At 47.9% G+C, this 18,283-nt stretch overlaps 1 protein-coding gene across 1 annotated transcript; it reads left to right on the plus strand.

Annotated features, from left to right (window-relative positions):
* The first annotated feature begins 906 nt into the window (after window positions 1–906).
* On the plus strand, window positions 907–15,470 carry NEIL1 (nei like DNA glycosylase 1). Its single transcript, XM_083630657.1, has 11 exons — window positions 907–1,146; window positions 2,079–2,781; window positions 4,041–4,552; window positions 5,659–5,778; window positions 7,651–7,714; window positions 10,190–10,289; window positions 10,899–11,023; window positions 11,620–11,647; window positions 12,878–12,939; window positions 14,283–14,560; window positions 15,374–15,470. Exons 3-11 carry the CDS (start codon window positions 4,077–4,079, stop codon window positions 15,408–15,410), a joined length of 1,290 nt encoding a protein of 429 aa, XP_083486783.1. The 5' UTR covers window positions 907–1,146; window positions 2,079–2,781; window positions 4,041–4,076; the 3' UTR covers window positions 15,411–15,470.
* Window positions 15,471–18,283: the final 2,813 nt, after the last annotated feature.

Below are 18,283 nucleotides of genomic sequence, written 5' to 3' on the forward strand. Positions count from 1 at the left end.
GCTGCTGCCACTGCGTCGCCGGAGCACGATTTCTGTTCTCATCCTGAAGCAAAGTTCTTAACCCGAGGTACTATTTCTGAATTAGCGGAGTCTGTAACCTGAAGCATATGTAACCTGAGGTACCACTGTACTTGGACACGGAACTTGTGAGTTGTACCCTGCACTGTCACGCGGGAGGAGGTGAAGAGCAAGGCCAAAATTTGACGCTCTTGCGCTGCCTTCTCCAAACCAACTAAGCAAGGCACCAAGCTTTGGGGAGGAGAGCAAATTTCTTACACTTGATTGTAAAAAAACCCTCAAAGTGGTTTACAAAAATAAGATACCTGCTACTTGTGCATGGATGATACACATTTGGCTCAATGAGGATGATTGGCTCGCAGTAAGAAACAAGTAGGAGCAAAGGAAGTTGCCTTAAACGGAGTCAGGGTTGGTCCACCTGGTACCATTGACACTTTGTGGCTGTGGCTCTCCAGGGTTTCAGAGGGTGCCCCCCCCTGAGATGCTCAGGGTTAAAACGGGGGGCCTTCTGTGGGCAAAGGTGATGCTCCAACGCCAGGCTATGGTTAATAATAATAATGGGATTTCTTATCCACCATATGGTCGCAAGGCAGGTTACAGCAAGATCAAAATATCAGAACAATTTAAGGGGCCATTGGTTCCCCCTCTTCCTTGAACAATCTCCCTCCAAGCAGGGGATTAGAAGAACAAGGACCCAGTCAGAATCGGTGCCTAACATGTCATTATTTATCCCTTCCCTTGCCTCACTTTAAAGAAAATAAAAAGTCCTTAATGCTGAATAAACTTGGGGTACTTTAAAAAGAACAGCATAAGAGAATGATAAGCAGAGTCTTCTGGATGGGGCCCCGCCTTCTTTTCTTAACCATGGCCAACCAGGCGCCCACGATGGGAAGCCCACCAGCAGGAGCTGAGCACACGGGCAGCCCTCTCCCCTCCAGTAGCTTCCAGCAACCGGTACTGGGAAGCAGAGGGGAGCCCTTTTGGCTAGTAGCCCTCCCTAGCCGCCTCCTCTGTGACCTTGTCTAATCTTTTCACGCCGCCACCGCACACCTCCAGTGGCAGCGAGTTCCATAGACTCTGCGGGATGAAGAAGTTTCTCCAGCTTTCCTCGAACTTAGGTACCCCCAGGTGTTGTTGTTTAGTCGTTTAGTCATGTCCGCCTCTTCATGACCCCATGGACCAGAGCACGTCAGGCACTCCTGTCTTCCACTGCCTCCCGGAGTTTGGTCAATCTCATGCTGGTAGCTTTGAGAACACTGTCCAACCATCTCGTCCTCTGTTGTCCCCTTCTCCTTGTGCCCTCAATCTTCCCAACATCAGGGTCTTTTCCGGGGAGTCTTCTCTTCTCACGAGGTGACCAAAGTATTGGAGCCTCAGCTTCAGGATCTGTCCTTCCAGTGAGCACTCAGGGCTGATTTCCTTCAGAATGGATAGGTGTGATCTTCTTGCAGTCCATGGGACTCTCTTTTTTTTATAATATATTTATTAAAGTTTAGGAATTTATATAAAACAGAATAAACAGAACAATAAAAACAAAAACAATAAAAATACATACAATCCAAAAAAGAAAGAACACACATACAAAACAGGTATAGTTTCCATCCCTTATATTCATAAAACTCAGTGGCGTAGCGTGGGGGGTGCAGGGGGGGCGGGCCGCACCGGGCGCAACATCTGGGGTTAGGGCAAATCCATGGGTTAGGGGGCGCAAATCCATGGGTTAGGGGGCGCAAATCCACAGGTTAGGGGGCGCAAATTACTTGCCTTGCCCCGGGTGCTGACAACCCACGCTACACCACTGATAAAACTTACTTTCCCGACCTCCTCATACCTCCCCTTTCTGCATTCCATTCTCTAATTAAGTCAATTCAGCAAATCCTTTCCCTAATTTCTATATACTTTTTAACCTTCCTTTTCTTAATCACATAAGTCCATGGGACTCTCAAGAGTCTCCTCCAGCACCAGAATTCAAAAGCATCAATTCTTCGGCGATCAGCCTTCTTTATGGTCCAGCTCTCACTTCCATACATCACGACAGGGAAAACCAGAGCTTACCCCAGGTGTTGCTGGACTACAACTCCCATCATCCCTAGCAACCAGGACCAGTGCCAGGGATGATGGGGGGCGTAGTCCAAACCACCCGAGGGCACCCAAGTTCGAGATCAGAGCCGGGCGCGCCCCAGCTCTAATCGGATCCTCCCCTGGCACGGATCCTCCCCTGCGTGGGCGTGGAAGCGCGCGCGCCCTCCCCTCCGAGACTTGCAAGCGCAGCCTCCGCGCGACAAGCGACGAGCCACCAGCCTCTCCGCCCGCCGAGGGGCGCTTCTTGCGCGGATTCCCTCGTGGGTCGGAGCCGGGCTCCATCTAGGCATCTGCGCCCTCGGAGGGAGAGGCGGCTAAAAGCGCACGGGCGCTGCGCCCGTGGAACCGCTCAGGGCTGCGGTTACGCAACCAGCCGTTCGGGTGGTTCGAGGAGAAGAGAGCCTCTGGGCATACGCAGAGCGCCTTTCCCTTCGCTCCTCCTGGAAGCCATCTCCGACGCCGCCATCTCCTGCCCTTCCGCCTAGCACGCGTTATAGGTTTATTCTGAAGATTTTATTGAAGGTTGGCAACGGTAGAGGACTCGAGGAAAGCCCAAATAGACGCCGCGTCCCGTGGAGAGGGAGTCCTGGGCGTCCCTGTTGGTGGTGCAGAAGATTTTTAAAAAGCAGCAAACAGCACAGAATTCTCCAGGGTCCTCCCAGGCTTTGGCAACGCATCACCGTAAGTGGAAAGAGGTGTCTCTTTTTTTTGCAGAACACCTCCAGAGTTCTATACTGCATTTCCATGCTGGCCATTTCCTCAATTAAATTTATTTATTTACTGCGTTTCTATCCCGCTTTTTTCTCCGAGGAGCTCCATGTGCTGTCTTTGGTTTCCTCCCTCCTTGCTTAATGCCCAGACTGAGAGGCAGCCAGGTGAGATTGATGGCTGAGTGGCCTCTTTCCAGACCCCCGTTTATCACCTGTCATCTCTGCTAGACCTCCATTTCCAGCCTCTGATTTCAGTCCTTTAATGGTTTACTGTTGCTTCCCTTCTGCCACTTTAATCTCTGACTTCCTGTTTGCATTTGTTTACTTTTCGCTGTTTTATAACTGCATATTTTAATGGATGTTCGTTATTTCTTCTCCCACCTGGGAATCTCACCCTTTTGAATCAGGGCCAGGGAACCTTTTCCAGCCCAGGGCCTTGCAGAGCCAGGCAGGTAGATAATGTGCCCCCCTTTTTTACCCTGGGGGATAAGTCTTCTAAATAAGTATATAAATAATTTTCGCAAAAGTTATGCTGGGCGGGGCCAGAGGCAGAAGTGGGTGGAGCAACAGCTTTCCTTTTACTTTGGTGCACTAGGGCAAGTCTCTACACATTCTAGGTAAGCAGGAGAATTGAAGGACACATTTCAGCCAGGTAAAAGCACTCCTGGAGGGTGCAGAGTGGGGCCAGTGAGGACTGTGGCCTGGGAAGAGTCCTGTGGGCCATACAGTGGTACCTCAGGTTACAGACGTTTCAGGTTACAGACTCCGCTAACCCAGAAATAGTACCTCAGGTTAAGAACTTTGCTTCAGGATGAGAACAGAAATTGTGCTCCAGCTGCGCAGCAGCGGCGGGAGGCCCCATTAGCTAAAGTGGTGCTTCAGGTTAAGAACAGTTTCAGGTTAAGAACGGACCTCCGGAACGAATTAAGTACTTAACCAGAGGTCAGTGGCGTAGCGTGGGGGGTGCAGGGGGGGCCGGGCGCAACATCTGGGGTTAGGGCAAATCCACGGGTTAGGGGGCGCAAATCCACGGGTTAGGGGGCGCAAATCCACGGGTTAGGGGGCGCAAATTACTTGCCTTGCCCCGGGTGCTGACAACCCACGCTACGCCACTGCCAGAGGTACCACTGTATACCCAGAGGGCTGCATTGGGACCCCAGGTGTGAGGCTCTCCACCCTTCTCTTTAAGAAACATTTTTAAAACTCACCTTTTCCCTCTTGCTCCTTCAGCCGTGTCTCCTATCTCAGCTCCTCCACGTCTTTAGGATGCCGGAAGGTCCAGAATTGTTTCTAAACAGCCGGTACATCAACGAGGAGTGCGGGGGTCTCGTTTTCTCAGGTAAAGTGGAGAAGTCGGAAGTGAGCAAGAATCCAGAGGTGCCCTTTGAGAGCGACAGGTACCTGATCTCGGCCGTGTCGAGGGGCAAGGAACTGAAACTCACCCTCACGCCACTCAAACAGGAGAGCCCCGCTCCTTCCAGAAGGCGAGTCTCTGCAGCCCGAGGGAAGCAAGCAGCTCAAGAGCCAATGGATATCATCTTCCGTTTTGGTATGTCTGGCAACTTCAAATTTGTCCCCGTGTCCGAGATGCCAAAGCATGCGCACCTGCGCTTCTACACCCGAGGAAGCCCATCCCGCGCCCTCTGCTTCGTGGACTTCCGCAGATTTGGCCGATGGGAGGTGAGCAGTTCGTGGCAGGTGGACCGAGGGCCCTGTGTGATGCTGGAGTATGAGAAGTTCAGGTGAGGATCGCCCATACCAGCTGCCCCAAGGCGCTTTACCGCCTGAGGCAGAGCAGCAAACAGTGTCCCCTGCCCACCCCCCAAGTGGCATAATATCTGGGGCTGGTAAAGTTGTTTTAGCCCCTCAATTTGGGTGAATTTCCCACCTCCTCTGCTGCCCCTTTCGTCACATCCACCCTCATTTATTTATTTATTTTAAAAATGATTGACTTAAGAAAATGATTGGTGGTTCAGTGGTAGAATTCTCGCCTGCCCCCCTCATTCATTTATGAAAGCAACTGGCTTCCTCCTGACATCTTGGGAAAAGAAAAGACCCTTCAAAAATGGGAGGTGGTCTTGTTTTGACTTTATTTATTTATACCCCACCTTTTCCCCAACAGGAACTCGAGGCGGCTTACAGATAAAATAGGAGCAGCTGAAAACATTGGGGGGGGGGACACAAACCTGTGGTTATTTTAAAAAAACCGCAATGAAATAGTAATAGGATTAAAATATATTTGTATATAAAAGATCTCCATATTTCTAGGTGGGGCCTGAATCAGATAGATTTGTTTTGATTGGTGTGGGAAACAGCAGGCTCTGACAGGTGATCTGCTGGGGAAATGAATGGCTCTGATTTCGCCCTTAGGCCTTGCTGTGAAGGCGCTTTGCCTATGTGGAAAACTGGCTTTACTTCATACTGCTGCTGTCCCCATAGCTGTTATTCTGGCCCAGGGTCACCCAGTAAGCTTCGTAGCTGAGTGAGGATTTGAACCCTGCTCTCCAGCACTCTAACCACTATGTCACACTGCCATTTCGTTTCCAGCATGTGTTTGTGCAAAGCTTTAGACTCCTGTTAAGCCACGGGCTTGGGGAGCCTCACACCAAATATAGCCCCCTCTTCACCTGGTCCTTGGGACTCTTGTCAAATCATGCCCCTCTCTCTAGGCTTCCCTTCTCAGCAACCTCTTTGAGACCTTTGGCCGGGCTGGAATGTGCCCTTGAACTGGGATAACGTCTCTTGCTTGCCAGGCCACTTTTGCCTCTGCCCCCAACCCCCCGGTAGGTTGTGATGTGGCCCTTCGGATAAAAAAGCGGCCCTTTTAACAAGCCCTCCTCTGTTGCAGGGAAAACGTGCTGAGGAACCTCTCGGACAAGGCTTTTGACAAGCCCATCTGCGAGGCTCTGCTAAACCAGAAGTTTTTCAACGGTGTTGGCAATTATCTCCGGGCTGAGATTCTCTACAGGTGAGCAGGTGTCTGACTCTCACTTGTGCCTGGGGAGCAGAGTCTGCCAGGCTGGGAATATTCCTGCCCAGGTCACTCTGGTCCTGGAAACCTGTAATCGTGGGCACAAGCGATGACTCCTCTTCTGTGGTGTTTTCCTCCTTGTCCAACTCCCTCCCTGTGAAGCTGCACACGACCTCTGTGCTGCAAAATTGAAGCAGATATTCTTTAACCATCAAGGCCTTTTAAGGAGCTGTCCTCAAAGGGAGAGTTTTTGAGTTCTGACATTGCTGTCGTGTCATGTTTTTCACTAGCCTTTTGAAAAGTGTTTTTTTTTGAAAAATTGCTGCAATTGGGGCTTACTTTGTTGTTGTTGTTTAGTCATTTAGTCGTGTCCGACTCTTCGTGCCCCCATGGACCAGAGCACGCCAGGCACTCCTGTCTTCCACTGCCTCCCGTAGTTTGGTCAGACTCATGTTTGTAGCTTTGAGAACACTGTCCAACATCTCGTCCTCTGTCGTCCCCTTCTCCTTGTGCCCTCAATCTTTCCCAACATCAGGGTCTTTTCCAGGGAGTCTTCTCTTCTCATGAGGTGGCCAAAGTACTGGAGCCTCAGCTTCACGATCTGTCCTTCCAGTGAGCACTCAGGGCTGATTTCCTTAAGAATGGAGAGGTTTGATCTTCTTACAGTCCACGGGACTCTCAAGAGTCTCCTCCAGCACCATAATTCAAAAGCATCAATTCTTCGGCGATCAGCCTTCTTTATGGTCCAGCTCTCACTTCCATACATCACTACTGGGAAAACCATAGCTTTTACTATACGGACCTTTGTTGGCAAGGTGATGTCTCTACTTTTTAAGATGCTGTCTAGGTTTGCCATCGCCTTTCTCCCAAGGAGCAGGCGTCTTTTAATTTCGTGACTGCTGTCACCATCTGCAGTGATCATGGAGGCCAATAAAGTAAAATCTCTCACTGCCTACATTTCTTCCCCTTCTATTTGCCAGGAGGTGATGGGACCAGTGGCCATGATCTTCGTTTTTTTGATGTTGAGCTTCAGACCATATTTTGCGCTCTCCTCTTTCACCCTCATTAAAAGGTTCTTTAATTCCTCCTCACTTTCTGCCATCAAGGTTGTGTCATCTGCATATCTGAGGTTGTTGATATTTCTTCCGGCAATCTTAATTCTGGCTTGGGATTCATCCAGCCCAGCCTTTTGCATGATGAATTCTGCATATAAGTTAAATAAGCAGGGAGACAATATACAGCCTTGTCGTACTCCTTTCCCAATTTTGAACCAATCAGTTGTTCCATATCCAGTTCTAACTGTAGCTTCTTGTCCCACATAGAGATTTCTCAGGAGACAGATGAGGTGATCAGGCATTCCCATTTCTTTAAGAACTTGCCAGTTTGCTGTGGTTGACACAGTCAAATGCTTTTGCATAGTCAATGAAGCAGAAGTAGATGTCTTTCTGGAACTCTCTAGCTTTCTCCATAATCCAGCGCATGTTTGCAATTTGATCTCTGGTTTCTCTGCCTCTTCTAAATCCAGCTTGCACTTCTGGGAGTTCTCGGTCCACATACTGCTTGAGCCAGGCTTACTTTAACGCTTGTTAATTACGTTGTGTTTGATATCATGAGCTGTCTTGGGTGGGTTGTGCTCAGGTAGGTAGCATATAATGCAAAATGTAACCTGTTTTTTAGTTTATTAAGACTTTTCGCAAGTCTTAAATTGTTGTTAATTCTTATTGGCAACTTCATTGTTGTATTTTTCTTGTAAACTGTTTTTGAGGGTTTTTAAAAATCAAATTTCATGAAATTTGCACAGTGTCACTGAAATCTCACCATTCCAACTCTTTGGCAGTCATTTGAAATCATTCCTGTGGCCTCTTCCAGGTTGAAAATCCCTCCCTTTGAGAAGGCACGGACTGTTCTGGAGGACCTGAAGCCCCAGGAACAGGTGAGAGGACACGAGGAGAAGCCCACTGGATCAGACCACAGGTCCAGTCAGCACCCTGCTTCTTGACTCCAGGCTTCCTATTAGCAAGGAGGGAGTTTTCTTGCTCTGTTACTCAGCCTTTCTCATCCCATCATGTGGAACAGGTCACTGTCCTTCCGCTTTAGGTCTTTGGGTGTTTCTGGACCACAGTCCCCATCGGTTCCAGCTGCCTCAGCCAATGGCTGGGGAGTTTGGGAGCTGCACCTCCAAAAGGATGTTGTAGAGTTGGGTAAGGTTCAGAAAAGGGGGGCGAAAATGATCGGGGGGTGGAGTGACTCTCCTACGAAGGAAGGTCGCAACGTTCGGGACTTTTTAGTTTAGAGATAAGGCAAGGAAGAGGCAACAAGATAAGACGTTTATAAAATTAAGCACAGCATGGAGAAAAAAAGTAATAATAATAATAATAATTTATTATTTATACCCCGCCCATCTGGCTGGGCCTCCCTAGCCACTCTGGGCGGCTTCCAACAGAACACTAAAATACAATAACCTATTAAATGTTAAAAGCTTCCCTAAACAGAGCTGCGTCAGATGTCTTCTAAAAGTTTGGTAGTTATTTTTCTCTTTGACATCTGGTGGGAGGGCGTTCCACAGGGCAGGTGCCACTACCGAGAAGGCCCTCTGCCTGGTTCCCTGTAACTTGGCTTCTCATAGCAAGGGAACCGCCAGAAGGCCCTCGGCGCTGGACCTCAGTGTCCGGGCAGAACGATGGAGGTGGAGAGGCTCCTTCAGGTATATTGGACCGAGGCCGTTTAGGGCTTTAAAAGTCAGCACCAACACTTTGAATTGTGCTCGGAAACGTACTGGGAGCCAGTGTAGGTCTTTCAAGACTGGTGTTATGTGGTCTCAGCAGCTGCTCCCCGTCACCAGTCTAGCTGCCGCATTCTGGATAAGTTGTAGTTTCCAGGTCACCTTCAAAGGTAGCCCCACGTAGAGCGCATTGCAGTAGTCCAAGCGGGAGATAACCAGAGCATGCACCACTCTGGCGAGACAGTCCGCGGGCAGGTAGGGTCTTAGCCTGCGTACTAGGTGGAGCTGGTAGACAGCTGCCCTGGACACAGAATTGACCTGCGCCTCCATGGACAGCTGTGAGTCCAGAATGACTGTAATGAGCAGAGAAACATTTTTCTTCATTTCTTGTAACACTAGAATTTATGGACATCCAACGAAACTGATTTGGGACAGTTAATATAAAATACTTTTTCACATGGTGCATAGTTAAATTATGAAACTGTCTCCTAGATGGCTTTGAAAGAGGATTAGATAAAGAGAGAGCTACTGAAGGCTACTGTTAATTCTAGATACCAATGGCTGGAAGCCACAGGAGTGCAGGGAGAGGGCCCTTGTGTTCAGGTTCTGCTTGCGGGTTTCCCAGAGGCATCTGGTTGGCCGCAGTGAGAACAGGATGCTGGACTATATCCGGCATTGGCCTGGTCTAGCAGGCTGTGCGTATGTTCCCACGCCCTTCTTCAGTGTGCATGCTTGCAGGGAGAAAACCTTTGTGTGCATATTGATACCACCTGGAATTGTGATCATGCAAGGCTCAAAACATTATGGAAACCTTGGCTGCATCTCTGCAGATGTTTCCATGGACATGAGGGGGCCAGACTATCTGGCATGCAAGGTGTGGGGATGTGGGGCAAAGCTACTTGGCGTAGCCTCACTCACGCATTCAGCTTACTCACGAGAATAGCTTCTCTTTTTTTTATTTACTTATTTAGAGCCGCTTGTGCCAGGCTCCTCAGTCAAAAAGGCTCCCACAGCAGCTTACAATCTAAAACACACACACACACAAGGGAAAAGGAACAGGGAGGGAAGAGGAAAATCAAAACCCAAACTCAGGCACCAATTTCTAAACAGTACAGTCATACCTCGTGTTACGTTCTTTCAGGTTACGTCCCGCGGTGACCTGGAAGTACCAGATAGGGTTACTTCTGGGTTTTGCCGCTCACGCATGCGCATAAACACTAAATTGTGCTTCGCGCATGCGCAGATACGGCGCTTCAGGTTGCAGTTTTTTCGTGTTGCGAATGGGCCTCCGGAATGGGTCCCGCAACCAGAGGTACCACTGTAGTTTGTCTCATGAGCGACTGGCACAGTTCAGGGGCAGGAGGTGCCCGACGGAGCTGGGCCTCCAGCAAAGCTGATGACATGAGCTTTCTCCTTCCTGTCTGCCCTGCTGAGGCCGTCTGGGGCGATGCCTGGCTCCAGGGGACAGCTGAGGGGAGAGGAAGCCTGATGGCAACGACGTGCCGCAGCAGCGTCAATGGAGGGAGCCCTGCTTCCCAGCACTCCCATTGAGTTTTATTTTTTAGCACATTAGTCTTTGGGTGTATGTGTGAGAGAACCTGGAGGAAGGATGAAGGCTGAATGGGAAGCACCTGAGTTGGGTCCTTTTTGCTCGGCCTCCCTTGACTGCTGGCCTTCCCCTTGCAGGCACCTGGACTAACCTCTAGGAAAAAGGTGAAGCCAAAACAGGAGAACCCCGACCTGCTGGAGCTCTGTCACCTGGTGCCCATGGAGGTTGTGAATCTGGGTAAGGACCAGGTTGAGGACAACCCAAAATGACATTTGGAGGTTTTGTTTTGTTTTTGCTATTTTTTTTTTTTGCGTTTTGGTTTGTGTGGCTTTTTCGGTTTTTTGACTGTGACTTCGTTTTATGGGACTTACCTGTGACTGTGGCTTTTGACTTCGTTTTTGTGACTGTGTGGAACCCAGTTCAGCTACTGGTTGATTGTGGTGTGACGGCAGAAATGGATAAAAGCCCCCCATCCAAACAATGACTATCATCAGTGCACGTAAGAAAAAAAATGTTAATTTTTTTCATCTACAATTCTGTCTTATTTATTTTATAGTACAGTACATTATTGCCTTCATTTTATGGATCAATGGTCTCGTTAGACAGTAAAATTCGTGTTAAATTGCTGTTTAAGGGGGTGTTTTTCATTGTCTAGAACGGATCAATCCATTTTCAATTACTTTCTGTGGCAAAGCACACCTTGTTTTAAGTCTGCTTTGTTTTGAGACCAGACTTCCGGAACGGATTATAGTCTTAAATCAAGGTACCACTGTACAGGGTTACCGTGTACAGCTTGATAGGGATGCATTCCTGCATTCACATTTCTCCTTGCCTTCTTCCCAATAGGTGGCAAAGGTTATGATCCCGTTAGGACGTCTGATTACAGCATGTTCCTGGAGTGGACTCAGTGCTATTTCGTCCCAGGCATGCAGACCCTGCGCGATGCCAACGGCAGGACCGTCTGGTTCCAGGTAGGAGCCTGAGGGAAGGGCACCAGTTGCTTTCCTGGGGGGTCGGGTGCTGCAGTGTGCTGGCCCCTCTTCCTTCAAGGTTGGAGAACAGGTGGCCCTTTGTGAGCATTTCAAAATGTCATGGTCTGTAAATCTTGGCATCTGGAAGACAGCGTGAAATAACCTGTGGGTTAAACCACAGAGCCTAGGACTTGCCTATCAGAAGGTCGGCGGTTTAAATCCCTGCAATGGGGTGAGCTCCCGTTGCTCAGTCCCTGCTCCTGCCAACCTAGCAGTTCAAAAGCACACCAGTGCAAGTAGATAAATAGGTACTGCTCCGGTAGGAAGGTAAATGGCGTTTCCGTGTGCTGCTCTGGTTCACCAGAAGTGGCTTAGTCATTCTGGCCACATGACCCAGAAGCTGTACGCTGGGTCCCTTGGCCAATAAAGCGAGATGAGCACCGCAACCCCAGAGTCGGCCATGACTGGACCTAATCATCAGGGGTCCCTTTACCTTTACCTAGTTGTTTGTGTCTTATGTTCCCAGCACCAAAACTCAAGATGAGGTTTTTGTTTTTAGTATTGATTACATTCTGGGCCATCTTCTTCCCTTGCAGGGCAGTCCTGGACCAATGGCCCCAAAAGGTGAGTATCGGGGGCTCCTTGGATCTCCTGTCAGTGATTTCTCCTGGATACCAATACATTGGGTTGCGAAGGGAGCAAATCGTTTTTGATCCAGCCTCTCACACGGCTTGTTAAGTAAAGATTTAGGCTTTTAAACAGGGAGACTCCTTGCTCTTCCTTGAAAAACTCTTTCAGCTTAATATACCCTGATGTGCCTCCAAAACAAGGCCAACTTCTACAGCTCTTGACTGGGAGATGTAGGCTGGTTGCTCAAAGGCAAAAGGTGGTAGGTTGTGGAGGTGCTACTCAGAGTAGACACATTGCCTTTAATATTTGTTGTATTGATATTCCACCTTCTCCGTGTAGCTCAAGGTGACATACATGGCTCCCCCCCATCTAAGTTAATCCCTACAACCCTGTGAGGTAGCTTAGGCTGGAAGTGAATGACTGGCCCAACGATCATCCAGTGAGTTTCATGACAAAGTGGTGGATTCGAACTCTGGTCTCCCAAGCCCTAGTGTGACACTCTAACCAACTACACCACCACTGGTGTAACATAGGCATGACTAACATAGGGTTGTTAGTTTTTATGGGTCTACTCTCTACTTAGGCAAAGGGACCCCTGACCGTTAGGTCCAGTCACGGACGACTCTGGGGTTGTGGCGCTCATCTCGCTTTACTGGCCAAGGGAGCCGGCGTACTGCTTCCGGGTCATGTGGCCAGCATGACTAAGCTGCTTCTGGCGAACCAGAACAGCGCACGGAAACGCCGTTTACCTTCCCACCAGAGTGGTACCTATTTATCTACTTGCATTTTGACATGCTTTTGAACTGCTAGGTTGGCAGGAGCAGGGACTGAGCAACGGGAGCTCACCCTGTCGCGGGGATTCGAACCGCCGACCTTCTGATCGGCAAGTCCTAGGCTCTGTGGTTTAACCCACAGCACCACCCACGTCCCATACTCTTTACTTAGTTGACTACAAACCCCAAACTGCACTGAGGATCTTTGGAAAACCCATAGCTGAGTTTCAGAGCCCTTAATTTGAATGCAGAAGGTCACGGGTTCCATCCCAGGTCTCTCTAGATAGATGGATCAGATATGCATAGAATAATCTCTGTTCTCAAGACACCAGAGAGCCGCTACCAGTCGGACAAATGAGGCAGCTTCCTCTTCTATGATTTTGGACGCAACAGAGACATTTTAAGATAATGCTGGCAAAACCGGGACTGGATCTTTTGTTTTGTTTTGCAGGAGGAAAGCCACGCAAGAGACAGTTGAAAGTAAAACCTGATCCTGATACCTCAAGCTCCAAGGTAAGGCAGCTCTTTAAAAAAAAAAAAGAAGAATTTTTAAATTGATTTTCCAATATCGTTTCAATAACAGCCTCATTATAACAATGCCAAATTTATCCAATTAAAACAATTATTAAAACCAATTAGTTATATACTGAATTATATGAGTCAGTTAAAGTGGCTTCCTCACATGCTAGTTTTGATGGGTTTCTCTTTGCTTTTAAAAAAAATTTCTGCATTCCAAAATCTCAGTAATTTCAATTACATTCCCTTCAGGATAGTACAGTCATACCTTGGGTTGAAGTTGCTTCAGGTTGAGCGCTTTTGGGTTGCGCTCCGCAGCGACCCGGAAGTAACGGAACACGTTACTTCCGAGTTTCGCTGCTCGTGCATGCGCAGACGGTCAAAATGACGTCACGCACATGCACGGAAGCGGTGACGCACGCAGACGCGGGTTGCGTTCGCTTCTGGATGCGATCAGGGCTTCGGAACGGATCCTGTTCGTATCCAGAGGTACCACTGTAATCCCTTATACAACAACTACAATTTTTTGGTTTCAATTGGTGTTAATATATTAAGTAACATAAAGTTTCAAGTGAGGTACTCAGTCTGTAATCACTGTTCTTTCCTGCGTGTGGTATTTTCCCCATGATATTGTCCCAACCATATATAATGCTGTGTCCTTCAATCTTCCAACTGTTGATATTTCCCATCATGACTCGGGGGAAGCAGTTGCCTCACAGTTTTCCAAAAGCCTCTGTGTCACTTTGTCCTGTGATTCAAGAGCTTGTTGGAGACCCCTCTGTTCTAACAAATAAACTGTCCTCGCCATATTTTTTCAGCCTAGAAAGAGCGCTCAGATTCCAAACTGCAAATGATTAATAGGAAAACCTCTGACCTTGCAGCTGGCAGACTCCTTTCCTCCTTTCAGCTGAGAAAAATATAGTCCATTATCTTTCCAGTTAGATTACATTCCAAATTGTCGCAGTTTCCTTTGAAAAATAGCAGAGCACGGGGGTGGTTTCGTTCTGTATTCCAACATAGTCCTTCCCCCTCTTTCTCTTTCCATTCCATTCTTCTCACACATGCAGTTCCAGTTTGATGTTAAATTTCATGTTATTAATCCAGTTTCTCCCAACCTCACTTTTTATAGTGCCTTTGCCTGCCCTCGCATTCCATAGGGAAGCAAGAGAGGAATTCAAAGAATGAGTTTCCCCCATCGTTCTTTGTTTATCTCCATCTGTCTCTGTGATTCCTGCATTGTGGGGTTTGATACCTTCAGCCTCTACAATTCCATTATTCTATCTCACAGGTGCACACTTGAATTGCAGAGGTGAAATTCAGCTCTGTTTTGTCTCTCCTAGGTCACAAAACTGGAGACTGTGGCCAGTATTTCTCAGAAAGATGTTGTGGAAACAAGGAAGTCTGGAAGGAAGAAAGGGAACAGAATTGTCCCCCAAACAGAGGACCACACTGTGGTTAAGGAAGCCAAGGTACCAAACACCAGAACTCGGAGAAAGGTTTCTGCCTTGCAGCAATCTCCAGCACCAGATAACACAGTGGCTGAATCCCAGAAGAGGCGAACATCAACCCGGAAAACCAGGGGTAAGAAGAGATGTGATCTGGCTTCAGAGTTCCTTAGGTGGCTTTATAGAGCAAAGAGACTCAACCACAGCAGGGATGGGGAACCTGCGGCATAGATCTGTGGTTACCAAAGTGGGGGGTATCATCTGTTGTGGCCTTCCCAAAGCAAAGGAAGGATTGGATTCTGATTAATAACACACAGAGGCTTGACCCGCAAGACTCTGGGAGGGGTGCGTATAATAATCTCTCTCTCCACCCCCTGGCCCAGGTCGTTTTATTCACAAAAGAACTTTTTACACAGTGTTCGTAAGAACCAATCAGATTTCCTCTGAGCATTTCAAAAAAAACCCATGTGGGGACAAAGTTAGATCAGAAGAAATTCTTTTAACTACAAAGAAACTATTTCCTACTTGAGCATGCATAGTAGTCCAGAGTAAATAAAATAGGAAGCAATGCTTTTAGGAAACCCGGAGGTAATAAACAGCAGTAAACAGTATTTACCAACTCCTTGTGAACTTTCTTCCTGAACTCTCTTCCTGGCCCTAAGATTAACAAACCTAACAATTGCTACATCAAAGAAGCTACCTACTATCTTTTATGGCTCAGGATGCCTGATGAAGCAACTGGCCTGTGTTTAGAATGCTGATACATGCCTATCAGGCAGAGAAATAAGACAGATGCAGAGGCATGCAGGATTTGATCAGAAATTATTGACAATGAATTAAACCCAGTCAACGCAATGCATTCATTGCGGACACAATGGCTTGATGCATATTTTATAATTCCTCATAGTAATCCCATCTGATCACTACACTCTGGATATTTGCACTCCTACAATCCGTGGGGGGCACTAAGACGAAAGAGGTGGAAGGGGGGCACAGAAGGTGGGAATGATTATTGGATTTTGAAAAGCTTCTATCACTGGATCAAATTCATCAATTTTGCTGAATTAAATAATTTATATTGGATTTTTAAGAAACGTGCAACTAATTGTTACCAAGCTGAATTGTACTGTGTTATCATCTTCCTTAGTAGGTTGGGCAAACCACTCTTCTGAATAATGTTTTTGATAGGGTGGGGTGCAGCACTGGGATGCTTCTATGGGACCGGGTGGGAGGGTGGGGTGTGGCCCCAAAAGGTTTGGTAACCACTGGCCTAGACCTTGCTGGATGCCTTATCATCAACCTTTTATTCGACCGTCAGTCAGAAAAAAGTACATTTGTCAATACACAGTTAAAACATCCAGGAAGATTTTAGAACTTAGCCAACACTAAAATGGGCTAAACAGATAGCCCCATATCAATACAGTCAATTATAGTCTTGCGACGCTTAAAAGCTAAAAAAAGAAATTTGGCCACCAAGGAAGGTATAGCTCTAGTGACATTATTCAGCAAGTGTAAAACCTGGTTTTCTCCGGGTAGGAAGCTAAATTGACATAGGTGTGGGTCTATAAAATTTTGTCTAAGCTCTGCATAAGAAGGGCAAGTCAAGAGAACGTGTTCGGTGGACTCAACCACACCCATGGCACAATGACAGGTTCTCTGGGCGTATGGTACTCCCCTGTACCTTCCCCACAATATCGCAGAGTCAAGGACATTTAATCTAGCCGCTGTAAGAAGTCTGCGGTATTCAACATAGTGGATTTCTGCAAGGTAGGGGGCTGGTATGGTCCGATAAATCTGGTCCCCTAGGAACATCCCTGGTTTTACCAGGGCTATGTCCTCTTGTCTGGCAATGTCACTCAGTCTCCGGGAATTGCTGGATGCCAGCGACCATCATTCCCAGCCATTTGCAATGCCTGATGGGAATTGGGCAGCGCAGAGTTGGAACTATGGAACTCACTGCCACAAGAGGCAGTGATGGGCACCGACCTAGATGGCGGCTTTAAAAGAGGATTGGACAAATTCATAGAGGAGAGGGGGGCTTTTGTGCTCAGCTTCTGCTTGTGGGTTTCCCATTGGAGCTTCTGGTTGGCCACTGTGAGACCAGGATGCTGGACTAGGTGGACCATGGGCCTGATCCAGCAGGGGGGTTCTTAAGTTTGTATGGGACTGCAGGTTCCCACTCCCTGAACGCCCACATGTCTGGCCTGCAAGCCATCTAACTAACTGCTATTCCTTTTCAGGTACTGCTGCTGTTTCCACAAGACCCAGGCAGGTGAAGGCACAGTAACATGCCTGATACAGAACGGCCTCTTCCCCTTCTGAACCATCTGCCGCTGAGGCAAAAGGGGGTATAAACTCCTGGACGATGCTCACATAGCTGCCTTATGTTGGTTTCTGGATCCTGGCCTGGCAGCAGGCAACACACTGGGAATTGTCTGCTTTGTCACTTATGTGCTTTTTGAAGTCCTGCTAGGAAGATATAGCAGAGCTACTATGAGGCCTTTTATATACTGATTTGCTTTCTGAAATGCCGCTGTAGATTCAGGCCACGGTCTCAGCCCAGATTCCAAACAGCGAGTAGGCTTTACATATGCCACCGCTGGAGGAGATCTTTCTGCTCTGGGTGTCAAGGCCTGCGTTAAAGAGAGGGTTCTCTTGATACAATGGAACCTCTATTTGCGAACATAATCCATTCCGGAGGTCCATCCGGAGTTCGAAACAGGTCGCTGGGAGAGGCGCTGTTGTGCGCAGGCGGCAATTCCCCGCTTCTGTGCATGCACGAACAGCGATTGTCGCTTCTGCGCATGCACGGATGGCGATTGCTGCTCCTGCGCATGTGCGAACGGCTATTGCTGCTCCTGCGCATGCACGAACGGCCGCAAACCCGCTGGATACTTCTGGGTTTGCCGCTCCTGCGCATGCGCGAACAGCAGCAAACCCGCCGGTTACTTCCGGGTTTGCCACGGTCACGACTTGGAACGACCATGAGAAGAGGTGGTGGTATATTCACCTCCAATCTGGGAGCTGTTTCAGGGGCTTCTGGTAGGGGAAATCTAGCGCAACTCATCAGCAGATAGTTTTCGCTTGGTTTTGGGTATAATTGCACTGTTGTATAATCCGCAAGAAGAATCCACAAGCTGATGGCATTTCCTCCAGCATCTCCAAGACCTGGACTCTTGGTGCTGCAATTTTAGGTGAAATGAGTTTTGCCCTGTTGCTTCCTGAAAAGAGATGTCAGAGGTTCTGCCTTCTGAACAGAGCGAGGGCCCGGTATACACCTGTGCATTTAAGGTGCAGGTTGTTCAATGCAACTAGCAGGGGACTGTAGTGGGAATGAAAGGGGAGTTTAAGCCGTTCCAGTTTTTCCCAGAGCAAATGACACCTTCATACTACTTGCATTAAAAACACCACTGACACATTTAACATCGTGTCTAGATTGGCCTTTGGATCAGGAGCACAAGAGCAGAGCTCAGCTGCTGAAACGGTTGCAGCATTTCCTTCTCTGCCTTATTTCTGACAGGAATCTTCTCCGGGGCTCAAGAGCTACATGGATAATTCAGGCCAACACTTCAGCTGATCAGTAAGATATCCAGAGGTAGTTCTGTTCAGCAAGGAGTGGGATTTGATCCACTGATACATTACCTCCTAGATTTGAAAGAGACATGCATTTTAACAGTTACTCAGTCAAATACTTTCTACCCTTGGTGATTATATTCTTGGTGATTATATTTCTATCTCTCCTTTGATTATATTCTTATGGTGCTTTTTGGTGCAAATAAAGATTTTTTTTCTAGAAATGATGGTGTTGTAGGGTGTGGTGTTATTACGAGACAATTGTCAAGAAAAAGTCCTAAGCTCTTGTGCCCCACTCTGCTCATTGATTCCAGAGCCTAGGA

This window comes from Podarcis filfolensis (assembly GCF_964270895.1).
Source record: "Podarcis filfolensis genome assembly, chromosome: 9".
NCBI classification, from domain to species: domain Eukaryota; kingdom Metazoa; phylum Chordata; class Lepidosauria; order Squamata; family Lacertidae; genus Podarcis; species Podarcis filfolensis.